Source organism: Serinus canaria, chromosome 10, assembly GCF_022539315.1.
Source record: "Serinus canaria isolate serCan28SL12 chromosome 10, serCan2020, whole genome shotgun sequence".
Lineage (NCBI taxonomy): Eukaryota > Metazoa > Chordata > Aves > Passeriformes > Fringillidae > Serinus > Serinus canaria.
Window position 1 is genome coordinate 7,099,320 of NC_066324.1, and position 15,705 is coordinate 7,115,024.

The 15,705-nt window shown below is 42.5% G+C and overlaps 1 protein-coding gene across 1 annotated transcript in view; it reads left to right on the forward strand.

The window, feature by feature from the left end:
- Positions 1 to 15,705, forward strand: part of AGBL1 (AGBL carboxypeptidase 1) — a 263,620-nt gene that overhangs the window by 39,352 nt on the left and 208,563 nt on the right. The window contains exons 6-7 of the mRNA XM_050978551.1: positions 5,405 to 5,442; positions 13,341 to 13,549. Coding sequence (XP_050834508.1) covers positions 5,405 to 5,442; positions 13,341 to 13,549 — 247 coding nt within the window. The remainder of the gene's footprint in view (positions 1 to 5,404; positions 5,443 to 13,340; positions 13,550 to 15,705) is intronic.

Sequence of the window (15,705 nt, forward strand, 5' to 3'; positions counted from 1 at the left end):
GTTCCGGAATGTCTCAGTTGTCAAATGTGAAATCATCTTTACAGTCAGTGGTTCTGTGACTGGATAAATTCCAGTACTTAAGTACAAGTCCCAAGGGTTTAAGGCAAAATGCAGCCAGGTTGTGTGTACACTTGAGGACACTTAATTCTGCCTGGAGAGGGGGGCTGTGGAAGCTTAGGGGTTTTGAGCTCTGAGTCAGGGGTCCATTGTGCCAGGTGCTGTACATACTGCAGGGCTCCTTCCCCACACTGCTTGTGGTATAAAGAATCATAACAGCAAAAAGTGAGTATATGAGAAATAGCAGGGTGAAGGGCAGAAGTTGATCAACATGAGTTCAGCCAGGGCAGAACTTTTTTCTTACATTTCTATAGAAATAGTTCTTTATGGCTTTATCATCCAGGTGCAACCTGATTGCCTAAAGAATTAGGCATCAGGTTGGAGATGTTAATAAAGCACCAAATCATTAGCTTTCATTCAATAATTTAAAGAGGGTTTTCTCTGTTTTAGCATGTAGAAGGCACAATTTCACAGACGGAAGGATGGTTAAGTTACTTGGGGGCTGATCTGCAGAGTCCTTTTGGTTCATTTCTTTGTTCAGTCTTTGGCTTCTCTGCTGTCCCCTGTCCATAGTTCCAACCTAGTCCATCAATGTGTTCTGTGAGTATTTCAATCCTTCCATGCAGTCAACCCTCTATCTCCTCTGGAGTGGGGTTTTGTATTTTCAGGAGTCCTGTTTTCTTCAAGAGACAGAAACAGGCCCAGGATTGTCCATCAGAGTGCCTTGTGCTGTGAGCTGAGATTAGAGTGCAGAAGAGAACAGAAGGGATCTTGGTTTTCAGGCTCCTCTGCCTGCAGTTATTTCCAGCAAAAAAATATCCTGGCAGCTCAGATCTGAAAGGGTGACCTAGGCACAGGGCTCCTTTGTCCAGGCTCTTTTACAGCCTGGTTTTACTGGCTAATCCAATTGTGCTTTGGCTTGGGACATGGAGTTTTTCTTTGTTGTTGCTCCTGGTTCCTAAGCAAAGGATCTGGAAGTTGCATTTGTCTATCTGTCTGCTAGTTGTACTCTTGCCCAGATATCCAAGCTGCTGACTTGGAAACACTTCAAAGTTTTACATTCTGCAGAGTGGCTGTCTCGACTGCTACTACAGGGAGTTTTTAATGTTTTCTGATTATGGAGCAGCATTTATTATTATGCTTTATAAGACAGTGCAACTTTATTTATGCCTCTTTTTTGGTTAATATATAAATGAGTCTCTTTTGGGATACACTGGACATGATAAAACAGCTAAGATTTTGCTAATGTATTACCACAGAAATCAGAAAATCAGAGGAAGGCATCTGGACAGATTTGGCAAGTTTTTTTAATGATTTAATCCCTTTTCCCCCTCCTCATCTCCCCTCCACCCCTTCTTGAGACAAATGCAGAGATTTGCTCTGGGCATGCTATCAAATTCTCTGTTCTGGCATATGGCTCATCAAGTCATCTTTCTTGTGCTCTCAAACTTCTCCTCCTGTTCTCATCTTCCTCCTGCCCTGTCTTTGCTCTTGTACACAATTTATGAACTCCTCTCTCTGCATTCCTGTCCTAGGCTTACCCATCTCATTATATCTCCTGGTGCCAGCAAAGATGCTGTTGGTTTGCCATGTGGTGCAAAGAGGTGCTGGTATTATCACAAACACCATTGCCTGGCTTCCTGTAGCATCACTGATGTTTCAATGGTCCTGCTGCTGCTTTCAGTGAAATCCTAGTCTGCTTCTATTCCTCTTCTATGATTTATTGTTTCCCATAAGGTATTTTGTGTGTTTGGTTTTGTTCAGCATCAAAGATAGGTAATATTCTGGGGGTGGCCAACACCTGACTTGATGTGCAAATTACAATGCTGATTGAAAGTCCAAACTTAAAACAAATGTAGGTGTGAAGTCCTTTTCCAGGATAATTATGACTGCTAAGAGCTTAAATAAGTTCAAAAGTTCTCAGGCAAATATATGGAAGCAAAATCAGCTAAGAGCTGAAACCCCTCCCAAAGGCACCACTGCTAGTTTGTAGGATCTCTGGGCTGAAAACTGCTGGAGTTTGAATCTGTTCTGCAAGTCCTAGCACTGTGTTTCTGCTGTGGCCTTGCATGCTTTCCTTGGCACTGCTGGCCACAGGGCACTGGACTCTTTGGACTTCCATCTTAAGCTGATGCAGCTGCTCTTTTCTGGGCTGGCTGATTAACTCTGCACTTAGAGTACATGTTTCTCATTTCATTCCCATTATATCCATGTTTAAAATGTAAGGCTATAGGGGTACAGTCATTCCTGGGTCACTTTTCTCAGACCTTTTCCTTGTTGGAACTGGCCCTGGCAGTCCCATTATAAGCAACCCAGGCTGCCATTTGAAAGTCATTAGGATGTTTGTCCCATTGCTGCCAAGAGGATGTTTCATGCCTTCATTTTCCAGTGCTTAAAACCTATCCTTTCAATTCCAGCTAAATTTATTCACGGCCGTTTTATATCCATTTGTCCTAGGGCCAAATTTTTTCCTCAGCCCAAGTATCTCTCTGCCTTCCTTAGTGTTTACTTCTCTGCCACCCAGTGTGTCTGAGGGGAACAATCCAGTTGTCTCTTGGCTATCACTTTGTTAAGGTGACTAAACTCTGATCTTTAAGACTCCTAATGAGTTATGTCTCTGGTCCCATACTGATTTCCTTGGCAGGTTTCTGCATGGTTCCTTCTGAGTTCTGCACACAGCTGTTCAGGTGAAGCCTTCTGTGAGAATGTCCATGCTCCCTTCTCCTCTGGTTTTCTGAGACCTGATCTGTCCTTTTCATGGTTGTCACCCTGCTGGTTATGCTTGTCCTTATCCCTTAATGGGCTCATATATCCAGGGTGTCCTTCTACTCATTTCCAAATTATGAGCCCCTGGTCATAACAGTAATCCTTATTAAACCCTAAATGCTTAACCTTGCACTTTGACTATTATATTTCATCACATTTCTGTTCCTTCAGAACTCAAGAACATCTTGTTACTCCTGAAAGATATTCTGAACTCCCTGCTATTGGCAGCAGTTCCTGACTTCACACGGTCAGCAGATTTTGTTAGTATACTCTGACTTTTTGTGCCAAGGTCATTAATGAAAAGCTGAAATAAGATCAGTCTGAAAAGATCCTTGAGGACTTCCACACATAAGTTCCCTCTAGACTAATTCCTCTTCCAGCACAACTCCTGTCATTGAGTGTTTAACCAATTCCTTTCCCCCATTGTAATTCTTACACTAATCCCTATGTTCCCCAGCTTGGCTAATAATTTTCAGTGTGGCATCATATCAAATGCTTTATTGAAGTACAGATAAATTGATCTGCCACACTGCCCTTGTGTAGAAGAAGTTGGTTTTCTTATCAAAGTTAGGCTGGTTTGATCTACTCTTGGTAAGTCTGTTTTATCCCTTCAAATGATTTTACCCGTTTTGCAGTTTATCCTCATGTCTTTTATGTTTTTTTCTCTCAAAATCTGTTCTAAAGCAATGCATATCATTGGAGTCTACAAGGCCTGGACAGTTGGAGCTGGAGATTAGACTAAGAGCATTCTCTGGGAGTTCTGGGATCCTCTGAGGATGAATGAAGTTGTCTGCATACAATGTGATTCACAGACCTCCCCCAAAAATATTGGAAGATCCAGATTTGCGGATTTATTGTCTGAAGGGAGGTTTGCTGGCAGTGTTGTCTTCTTTATGACAGTAGTGTAGCTCTGCTGAAACTCTTAGCAATGCTCATAAGCACCTACAACATAAAACAGATGCCTGGAGGAAATACTGAGAACTCTTCTGCTTGGAGCCAGAGATATTCTGGTCATTCCTCCATTGCTCTGCTGCTCTAGCAGGTGATTGAGACATCACATTAGGCCTGTAAAATAGGCATGCAGAGCAGTCTCTCTTTAAAGACACACTGGAGTGTGAGCTTTGGGAGATGCTCTGGGTGGAATTTTGACTTGCTTAGAGTTGTTTGTCCCAGGCTTTGAACTTGTGGAGAGACTGAGTGATCAGCGGCTGTAGAGTGTTCCTTTTCTCAGAAGGCTGAATAGCTGGGGGATGACATTACTCCTCCACCATCTGAATGATTGCTGATCAGTTGGTGCTAAAGAAGTAATGAAAGCATGGCTGTGCTTCTACTGGTGAAATTTTTAGCTACTGATTTCCTGTTCTATCTGTATTTGAGTGTGTTTTCTTTGAAGTTTGTAAAGCTGCTGTTGAACTCTGACAGATTCATTATGAAAGAATGACTTCAGATAGAGATGTTGACCCATTATCAGCAAGAACCAGCTCTTGAATCTTAGTCTCAGCTGCTGTTAGGACACATAAAGAACAGGGGCTTGGTGTAAAAAAATATTTATTTGCTGCAGGATGATAATTGACTCAGTATGGAATTTAATACAATTTTATTTGGGGATTGGTTTGTAAAGAGATTACATTTTAAGGAATCCTTGCACATAGAGGTTTTTGTAGCTGTATTTATTTAATCACCTCTGGGCACTTGAAGCTTCACAGCAGTAAGCAATGTTAGAACAGGGATCTTGCTCCAGCAGAACTTGTCTGGAAGAGAAGGTCATCTGTGAGACAAGTGGGATGGAGAATTTACCACATAAGGAAGGAACTTGCCTCCAGAAGTTGGGGAGCAATGATGTCCAAGTTCAACTTCCCAAGCTGCAAATGTTAGTGACCAGCTCCCAGCCAAAGCAGTCAGGCAGGTTCACTTGCTTACCTGCACAATGAAATGACACAGAAGGTCCTCACAAATGTGTCTGTCCCTACCCTTACTCACTGCAAGCACTCTCCCTGCAGAGCTGTAGCAGCTTTCCTACCAGTTCTCCTCTGAGTGGGGCCGTCTTCACGCCCCTGCAATGCAAGGCATGGTTTCAATTAAAAGAAATTCAGTTTTTTTCTCAGTTAAAGCTGGGAGGGAGGATAGGGGTTAAGCTTGTTTTGGAAAAATAGAAAAAGGAGTGTGATTTTGCTGGAAATATTGACATTGATGTCCCAGCTTGATATGAAAGTAATCTGCTGATGTAGATAGAAGCACTTCTGGAGTGGGCAAGTGCTAAGTCTCTGGTACAAAGAAAAAGCTCTGGGGCAGCATTTTAAAGACTTGTTAGATCACTTTGTGGGTGTTGCTTTAAATTTTAATGGTCACTACAAATCAGTGAAACAGTAAAGCTAGAGGGCTAATGGTCTTTTAGAATAACTGACTCAGCTGCAGAGGCTGGATCCTCTCTTGGTGTAAAACATTGCAATTCTGTCTAAGTCCATCATAAACTGTCAGTTTAGACCATCTGGGAGGCCTGGCCCAGAAGACTGTGAAGATGAAGGTTACAAAAATTAATGAAGAAATTGACGTTATTTCTCCATCTCTCTTCTTTCCCCAGGGCAGCCATTGGAGCTCTGGCAGCTCTGCTGAAATCAAGTAAGCTTTTTTTCTTCATATTCTTTGACTTTCCTTTCTGTGCTGTACTGCTGGACAGAGTGATCCTGTTAAACTTCATTCTCCCTTGATATTCCCTCATCCCTTGGTCCCAAAGAGCAATGCACAGGAAGGAGGCAGTAGTGCAGAGGTTTCCTGTACCAGTTCTGATCCTTGCAGTGCTCCAGCCCTGAGAGTGCTCTGAGTGCCCAGGGAGCCAGGCTGGACCCTCATTTTGAGTAGTTAGAGTGCATTGCTTGTCCTGGGGCTTGGTATAATAGGAGAAATGGGGAATTTCTCCAGCCAGTGAAAATACTTATTTCCCTTCACAGTTTGTTGTTTCTTCCTTAGAAAGGGAGAAAAGGATGTAAATAACAGCAATGTTGTTTGGATGTGAATGGTAGTGATTTTAGGAAAAGATATTGTCTATTTACAGTTGGGTTTTTTTGCCTTTTTTTTTTTTTTTTAATAAAGGTCCTGGAGCTACAATTTAGGAAATGGTACTGATACTGTAAAATCAAATTGAGCATCATGTGCCAGAAGTCAGCCTGACTGGTGTTTTTTGGATGATTTCTGCAGTTCTGAGTGGCCAAGAATGTATTCTGGTTTTCTCCTTGTCCTGTGGTTTAGAGCATGAGAAGCTCCAGGCTTGTGGAGCAGTCTGCTCGGGGAGCTGCATACAAATGAGCAGGTTGTGTCTTTTGGGAAGTGTGGGTCAGGAGATGTGAGAAACAGCTCTGGTTCCTTGAGATAAATTCACTATGCTTGGAAGAGTGATGAATTCTTTTTCAGGATTGCACCAGGACATCTTTCTTTGTCACAATTAACATATTTCTGGCCCTGGCCTCAGTGCTTTTGAGTGGTGCAGGGGTTCTTGGAAAGGCAGAAATCAAATCTGGTGAATGCTATAGCACTTGAAAATTGCTTATGAAGACAGGGGCTAAAGCTGTACACAGTAAAGCACCCAGAGGCACCTGAGCATGTTTTAGCTGGGATGCAAACTATACAGAAGGCAGGAATCCTGGAAAGTGCTACAGCAGTGAAGTGGTGGACTGATTATTGTGAGGTTTTTTGAGAAAACCTTGCTGGAAAATGGTGGGGAGATTGTATTTTGGTGTTGCTGAAGGCTATAAGACAGACAGGACAAGAACGTGGCCATTTTGGGGTACCCTTTTAGGCCTGTCCTTGAGTGTTTCAGCCCAAAGTGATCCAGGGGATTATGGTTATACACGGAGCTGTGCTGAAGGTTCAGTGTGCCTCTTGCTTTTAGCAGAGCTGCACTGAGAAAGCAGTTTTAAAGGGAGCAGGCAGATGGCAGTGTGTCTCCCTGATGGAGACTGAAACATCCATCTTCATCTCAGGCTTCCACTTGAGACTCTGTCCACCTGCAGAGCCATGGGATGGCTAGAATCTGTTTGGCTTCTGTCTCCTTCCTAAAAGAAGCTGATGCTAAATGCTCACTTATCAGGTGCATAACTGCAAGAAGCAAGATATGCCTGGGAAAGAGACATCAATGTAAGAAAAAAATTGCCAGCCCAGATGGACCTGGGAAATTGTTGCTGTTGTGTTTCAGAGGGGGGAGTATAAGATGGCTTAAAGAAATAAGTAGTGGAGCACAACTAACTTGTGCTTCATCCACAGCAGGGAATAAATGCTTGGAAATCCAGTGAGATGAGAGACCTTGGTTGTGCTGTGTCCCTGTATCCAGTGATAGCCACGAGGTGATAATCAGAGATGGTGAATAATGGAGGAGTTGAAGTCCTTTCTAATGGCAGTGCTGCACCTTTCTATCAGTGAAAGCTCAGATTACTGATATGAAGAAGGCATTTCTTGTCTTATCATCAGCTAGTCTCTCACTCCTGACTTATCTCTTTGCACACATCCCAGTCCTTGCATGCTGCTCTCCCAGTTGTTGTTCACCACCTGCCATGGCCACATGCACTCAACAAACAGCTCACAGCAAGTTCTTCCTCCAATTGCCTGGCTGCCTTTTTAAAATCTGCTGTCTCTCCACCGTGTTAACTCTGACTTTATAATAAGGCTGAACATTCTGATTGGTAAATATCTATCACTCAATTGAGTGGTGCTCAATTTCTATGAGAACATCAGGAGATTTTTTTTGTCTTTCTCTTCAATGTTACAGTCAAACTTTCCAGTGTTACTCATGTTCATTCTTTCTCTATCAATTTCTAGATGCTCATTACAGGCCAGGGTGGGGAGAAGGAGGCAGATCCTGATATAGATAAACTGAGGTGGGGTGAGGCACTGAAACTTTCCCAAAGTCTCCTCTCTCTGTCCCAGGGTGAACGTGCTATTTTTCCCAGCCTCCTTTGGCTTTGCTCTACTTCTTCTCTGTACATGTGTCTTCATATCTTGTTTCAGCTCTGTATTAAGGCCTGAGGAGCTCATTGTGGAGCACTCCTCTGTCTTCAAGGTATGGAGGGGCTGGAGCTTGTTTGAGCAGATGTGGGATGCCCTCCAGGGCACTCCTAGCCGTGGGGTCTATTGTTTTTAGTGACCCCAAACCCCAGAATAAACCAGGCAAACCATTCCCAGTTTGGGAGCAGTGGAATTAAACTGGACACCTGCTACTCAAGCCCAGGCAAAGCCAAGCCAGGGGTGCTGAGGCTGGAGGGGATGTGAGGGAGCAGGAGCCACACGGTGGCGATGTGATTATAGGGATCCCCACTGTGCCTAATCCAATGTGTATTTTGGGTGAGTAATTTGTTTATCAGCAGGTTATTTTAATCTAATTTTGGTCGTGTTTGTTATTCCAGACTATCTGTGCTTCCCAGAATCACTGGCTTGCATGTCTGTGAGGAAATTAGCTGGAGCTGCTCTCAGAGGCATTGGCTGAGCGGATATTGAGGGAGAAGGCTGGGGAAACGGGCAGGGCCCTTGGTGCAATGCTTGCCTGGGAAAATTGTAATGAGCAATTTAAAAAGACAGGTTGTGGTGACCTCCTGATGGTGCTGATTTCATCAAGACTGTTCTGTGTGCTAACAGCAGTTACTGCTAATGGCCTTTCCCTTCTCTCTTTCTAAATCTCCCTTCTTTTACTATCTCGATCTTCCTGCACAGCTTTTCATCTCTCATTTTCCTACTCTTTCCTCCCCATCTTCCATCAACTAACCTTTATTTAACCATTTACCCACTTTTTTATCAAACCATAAGAATTATATTTTGTGGCTACTGGGATAAAATAGTCATTGTCATTCTTTTCCTTTTATGTTGGCATCAAGGAGGGGCAAGTAACTCTGAGGAAGAGAAAGTGATGTTCTAGCACAGAAGCAGATTAGGGAGTATGAAAGACCTGCACTATTTGCTTCTGAATTCATAATGCTTGACAACAGATCTAGAGAGGCAGCTCTTTGATCTCAAGTGGAAATATCCCATTGTTAAACCATCCCAGTTCCTGTAGCCAACAGTACAATGTCTGGGATTTGCCTCATACTGCACCATGTACCCATCTCTCATCATCCATGGAAATCCTTATTATCCACCTCTGGATTCAAACTCCAGTGTCAGCCTGGCTCCAAATCTGTGAACACATCTTGTCAGGTATTCTGATCAGAGTGGAATTTTGCAGTTCCTTTCATGGTAATCTAAACCAAGCATTGTGTCTGTTTTTTCTTGCTGAATTTTAGAATGCAAACAGTCTTGATTCTATACTTGTATCTCTTTGAGAAGAGCCACTTTGTGGGAAAGAAAATAATTTTTCTTTGTCCTTTATATTCCCTTCCCCAGACTCTTCATTCACAGACATATTCCAAACTGATGTAACTAAGTGCTCCAGAGGAAAGTGTTGGCTTTTTCTCCTGGGGCATGGCAACTTCCTGATGTTTTGCCTCTCAGGATAGGTGTAATAAAAACTAAGTATTGAGGAGCTGCATTGTTCTCTGTTGACATCCTTAATGATGATTGTTTACCTCCTTGTCTTGGCATGGGCAGTGTTTGTGCCTCCAGTGATAATCTGGCTTCTGTAAATTCAGTGCCTGAATTTGAGGAAGTCTTCCAAATTCTGGTGTCCTTGTTAAAACTTTCAAAGCACTTCAGTCAGAAAAAAATCAAACTGTAGATTTTGTGCAACTGTATTTTTGTTTTTAATTTTATTTCTTGTTTTCTGAAAAGCAAAGAAGGAAAGGGAAACTGTTTAGGGCAAAACTACAGGGCAGTCTTCTGGCTTTCACCACGAGCTGAGCTAATACCACCTTCTTGCTGTAGAGCCCAGTGTGTCTGAAGTGATCCCAGCACTTCATGTGTGACTTGGTTTCTTCATGAGGACAATTAACTTTGTGTCTACAGAGAGCCCTTGTGCTTTTCTCTGCAAAAGTGGCCTCTCAATGACCAAATCTCCTACAGCAAAGAGAACACAGCTGTGTTACATCTTGCATTTTTTATTCCTAAGAGGCAATCACTAGAGCAGAGTGGAGAAGTTGGAGTTTTTCTTATTCCTTTCACTGCTTTAGGGGCCATAGGGTTAATTTAGCAGAGTATTCTTATCTCCAAGCTGTAGCAATGTATGTTCTTGGCATAATGAATCAGCTGAGTGGCATCAACAAAGAGATTTAAGCAGATAGACAGAAAGATAAATATCTCTTTGTTCTGCCTGGTAAGCAGTGCATTGCTCATCATATTCCAGGTTGACTGTAATTCAGTTTTTGATTAAATACACTGCATGTTTTCCAGTGGTACCTGTGTTCTTGGCAAGCACTTCAAAGGAGACAGGATTGCAAAGAGGGCTTCAGAAATGTCCACAGTAGCACTGGTGGTCATGAGGCTTTCATCTCCTAGACTGAAAACCTGACTTTAGGCCCCCACCACAAAATGAGAATTCTGCTAGAATTGGGGATTTTTTTCTAGTGAGATGCCCTTGCTAATTAAGATGTTTTTGCTGTTAATGCAGCTTTGGCCACTGATCAGCTCAGTCTTTAGCTAAAGTAGGGTTTTATTTTGTTTGGTGCTGAATTCTCACTGATGGCCTCACCAGACAGGAATCCCTTCAGCCCACTCAAAATAGGAGGAACAGCCCCTGGGAACAACCTCTGAAAGCTGCATGGCAGGAAAACTTCCATTGCCACTGGCCACACCCAGGGAAAAGGCCTAACTAAAGAATATCAGGAAGAGGGTCAAAAGACAGGACATTTTGCCACTTACCACACAGATTGTATGCACTCACTCCAGGAGGGGTGGTTCTTGCTGCCTACAAATCTGTGCAGTGCTGCTTGTACCTGTATGATTCATTTCCACCATCTGTATTTGTGCCAAAATATAGATAGATACCCATGCTGGTGCATCCCTAGATGCAGAGACCAACAGACACAGACAGGTGGGGAGGCCTCCTTTTTCCATTCTGCCTTCTGGAGATCTTGGCATACTTCCTCTTTCATTTATTCACTACTTTATTGACTATAGAACTGAAAAAATGGAACAAAAATAAAGAAAAAACACTGACAGCACAGGAGAGCAGAAGAGAATCAATGAAATCAGAAAGGAGAAACAAAATTAATGTGTTTTATGCCCCTTCAGCAATTAATTCTCATTGCTTCTGATCAAAGGGTTCAGGGAAATCTAGTCCTGCCTCTCCATCTCTCTCACAGAACAGACTATCTCAGCTTCACTTTGAAAAGAGACTATTTTGATCCTGAAGGTGGAGAGTACTACAGAAAACATGTGAGGAAACAGCAAAATTATTCTGCTCACCTCCCTCCATGCTTTTCAATGAGTATTAAAACTAAAGCATAGGACAGTTGTGTGGTTTGGTCCCTATGGAGCTGAGATTCAAATGTGGAAATCTGTCTTAAAAGATCACAGACACACTTTGAGAGAATTTTTTTTCCAACAAATTCCCCAAGAAGCTCTACACAGAGTGCTTCCCGGTTTTTCCCTATTCCTATTGACATTGACACAGAAAGCTTAGACTTCAAGCTCTGTGTGCTAGAGGCTATAAAAGCCTAGATCTAGTCCAATTTCATCTGTCCCTGAACAGCTCAGGGAAGCTCTGAGTCTGATCTAAATTGTCCCTACCTTATGCTCCCCAACTCTGTTCTTCTTGTCATGTTTTATACACTTATTGACTTTTACAGAGCTTTCTGAGTAATTCTTCAAGGAAGATTGACTGATTTAAGGGGTTAGTCATCCTGCAGGTTAGTAAACATGACAGCTGGTTGAGGATTAACAGGAAATCATGAATAAAATCACTTGGATTGATAAGCAATTAAAGTTTTCTCACAGAGAGTCAAATAGAAAACAGAAATACAGAGTGAAGGTCAGAGGAGGAGGGTGACCTTCTCCATCTGACAACCACTGAGCCTCAGAGTTAGTGTAGGTGGTTACCAGCAAGGGGAGGCAGGGCTAGAGAGCTGCAGGCCAAGGTGTGGGAACCTGGGCAGAGTTGTGTGGGACTGGAATTGCTGTGGGACCAGCAGGGTCAGTGCAGGACCATGACAGCAGAGTGCTGAGAAGGTGCAGAGCAGCATTAAAAGGAGTTGGTAGCCTGGGCTGGGGGTGCTGGTGGGTGCCAATGGTAGAGAAAATTGCAGGACCTGGCCAGGTAGCAGAAAAACCCTCCAATCCCTCCTCCAGGTAGGGGTTTGCTCATCTACTGCAGAGAGCAGACTGAGAGAAGACTTCACTTCAGGTGGCTTCTTTCACTTTTTTAGGATCTCTATTTACCTCATCATTGGGATTGAGGTTTGCTGCTCCTGCTGCTTCCTGCTTATTCCTTCCATGGCTTCTCTTCTTGCTGTTTTTCTTCGGGCAGCAATCTTTCTATTCTCTCACTTAACCTCTAGCTGCTTCTCCTGTCCCATGAATCCCCTCTGATGGATTTAAAGTTCCAGGTGTGAGAGGCTCTGGCACTTTGTTTAATGAAGTGGAAATGGATTGGAGCTCACCAGCTCTGGTACCAAGAGCCATCTGCTGTGAGCTGCAAGTGCTGATTGCTATTCAGAGAGCTGAGCTCCTGCCTTACATATGCTACCTGCCCCCCAGTTGATTACTGAGCTCCTGACAGCTTTTAATGCGTGTCACAGCAAGGAATGTCAGGAAAATTTAGGCAGGGTTGGTTTAAAGGGAGGGAGCCTGGGGTCTGGTGTGCCTTCATGTTTGTCCTGAGGGCCAGGGCAAGGAGGTGGAGGGATGTGTTTTAGAAGCTCAGCAGACTTTGTATTAAATCACAAGCTCTTATAAATCTTATTTTTTTTGTAACATTTTTTGTAATTTTCTTGCCCATGCAATAAAGCCTTTAAACATTACCTGAATGTGACCTTTAAAATCTTGGAGCTAGGAAGCAGCAGAAAAGAAGCCGTGCCTATTGCTCATGTTGGTGTTTTGTTAATTTTTAAATACTGTGAGTTTTCAGAATCACTTGATTCATGGCTTTCATTATACAGGTATTTGTGGGAATACATTTAGAAGTTAAAAATAATTTCTCTGGCTGTGACAGGACTGTACAGCCATAAGGTGTTTGAATTTGTTTATCTCAGCAAGGTGTTCTCTCAGGACTGAAGTGCAGCACTGTGCTGAAGATTTTATGCTGTTGACTGTTCTTACTTTATTCAGCTTTTCTTACTCCTCAGGAGCTTTGGTAGTTTCAGGATATCTTGTGGTGCTGCAACTGGAATTATGTTTATTAGCACTTGGGAGGAGATACAGGCTTGTAGTTTGGTTCGTCTGGAGGGTTCCTGTTTTCAGACAGGACACTGTTGTGTTTTTTGGGGTATTTTTCCATGTAATGTTCCAAGAACATAGGTCATGTTTAGAAAACAATATTTTAAATTTAAAAAAAGTTTTAACTTTTTTTAAACTGAGACCATTAAGAATGAGCAGTTGTTAAAGTCTGAGTTCAAGCACTGTATTACCCAACAGGAGTTTAATTCAGCCTTTTCTCTCCTTTTCAGAGTCCAACAGCCGCAGGGCAGTGAACAGAGGCTACTTGGGTGAATTGCTGAGGCTCTACCAAGACTGGCATCGCAATGATGTCTCCAACAACTACATTTACATTCGTAGAGGCCTCCTGCTCTGCCTAAAGTACATCACCAACATCCAGCTGGGCAGGGAGACTTTCCTTGGTTCCCGGGGAATGGAGATTCTCTTCACAAGTGTGCAGGTAAATGGTGCTTTTTGTCTTTAAATTTGGTGATTTAGTGGTTATGGCTGGGTTCTACATCCCACCGCAGGAAATTCCATCATTATCTAAATTCAGGATAGGACATGTAGATGAAAAAACTGATTGCATGAAGAACTATTGATTTTTACACAGTTAGTACTTTAGAAAAACTGAAATGTTTCAGTTTAAAACAAGACTTAATTTCTATGGGAATTCTAGTTCATGCTTGTAGGGCTTCCTTTCTCTTTCCCTGTGCATCCTGCTGCCTGCTTGGACATCTCTTGAAGAATACTACAATATCTCTAAAGGGGAATTGCTTAGGTCTTTTGTGAGATTTTCCTTTACAATAACCAGATAATTCCACTCAATTAGCCTTTTAAACAAAATTCTCATTTAGCCAAGGCTTTCCTAATGAGAAACATCCATCAACAGTTTTTCAGGAGGGTAAATTTTAATCCTGTGAAACATTAATGTGAGTTCAAGAAAGATGCTATGGTCCTGCAGATGGGATGCCTATAAGGTATAGAAAAGGCAGGCACAGTACTGTGAGAGTTTCCTCAATCTCTTAGCAAAATGCTTTGAACTTAAAGAAAATCACCTATGTGATTCCCTAGGAGTGTTTCCATTGTCATTCTTACTGGCAATGCATTATCTCACTCTAGAACCATCAGAAAGACAGCCTGTTTCCTTCCCCCTTAAAAAAAAAATCCATTGCCTTGTGATTCAGTGTGTTTTTCTTCCCCTTTTCCATCACTGTCATGAAGGATTCTTCTGTGAGTCATTTTTTACCAACAGCCTATGGGAAACTTCTGGAATTTTTCACTTCACTTTTATCATGAAGAATTGACCTTTTCTTTAGGTAGGATGAGGTGGCCAGAGCCAGCAGACCTCCCAAGGGATTGGCTGCTGTTAATGACAAGTTCCTTTCTGAAGAAACATGAATAGGGTGGATGGAAAGAGCTGCTGAGGATGGATGTTCCCTCTCAAGAGGCTCCCACAGCCCATGAAGCTTTCTGAGCTAACACCTCCTGATAGCTCAGCCTGGAGCAACTCCATGGCAAGTGCAAACATGGGGTCACCTTGGGTGCACAAACAGGAAATGGCATCCTAAGGCTCCAGTAAACACTGATAATGCTAATCCTTCCAAAGGTCAGAAATGGAGCAGAAATGACAGCTTCAGGGGCCTCCAGTTTGCTTTTTTCCCAGTGTGTGCTATTAGGGAGACCTTGGACAAGAAATAACCAAGGTTAATAGATTCAAAGCTCAATATTCTCTCACTGCTTCTTTGGGATATTGTCAGTCTTGCAGTGTCTCTCCAAGACATGAAGTGTTGGCAGGAGTCTGGCAGCCCTAGGAGATCTCACTCATGCTCTTCCCTATCTAACCTGAGCTAGAGGCTCCTGCTGCCACAAAAATCTTCATAATTTTCATGAGAGAGAGATGGGAAATCTTGTCTCCTGAGATGGACAACGGGCTGTAGCAAGAGAGAAAAAGATGAAGACAGGACAAGACAAACAACTCTTGATTGCGAAAGCAATGGCTCTGTGTGTGGACAGTATTTTAGTGCCTTTAGGGAATGCACTGGCTCTGGTGATTAACCTGGACCAAAATCTGAGCAGCTAATGAGATTTTTAAGGTTTTAAAATCTGGCTAGAAAAGTTCTGCTGAAATTTTTAAAGCTTTTTTGTTTGGTTGGTTGGTTTTGTTTTTTTCTTATATGCACATATTTATTGAAATGAAAACCATTTTGCTAGTATGGGTTTTTTTAAACTCCAGTGAAAACTCTATTTACAAGGCTGATTTTCAATTGAAACCTCTCTGGCTGCCTATTGTCTGGGCTGATGAACAGATGAAATACCTGAGCTTTTAATAGCCCTTAAGCTTATTTCTTTACAGGAGGAGCCAATAGTTCAAAAACTGTCACCTCACATAGATTAGAAATGGCTGCTACTCAGTTTGAGGAGAGTTTAGAGATATTTTAGAGGAATTTAGAGATATTTTGAATTCTACTCCTACCTGGAATGAAAAATAATTACAGGTAATGAAATCATTCATGGAAAGGAAGTACTTTCTGTTCCCATTCCCTTTTCCTAGGTGCACTTAGATTTTCCTGACAGTTAAATGGTATATTCACGTTAGCATTGTCTGGTTTTTTG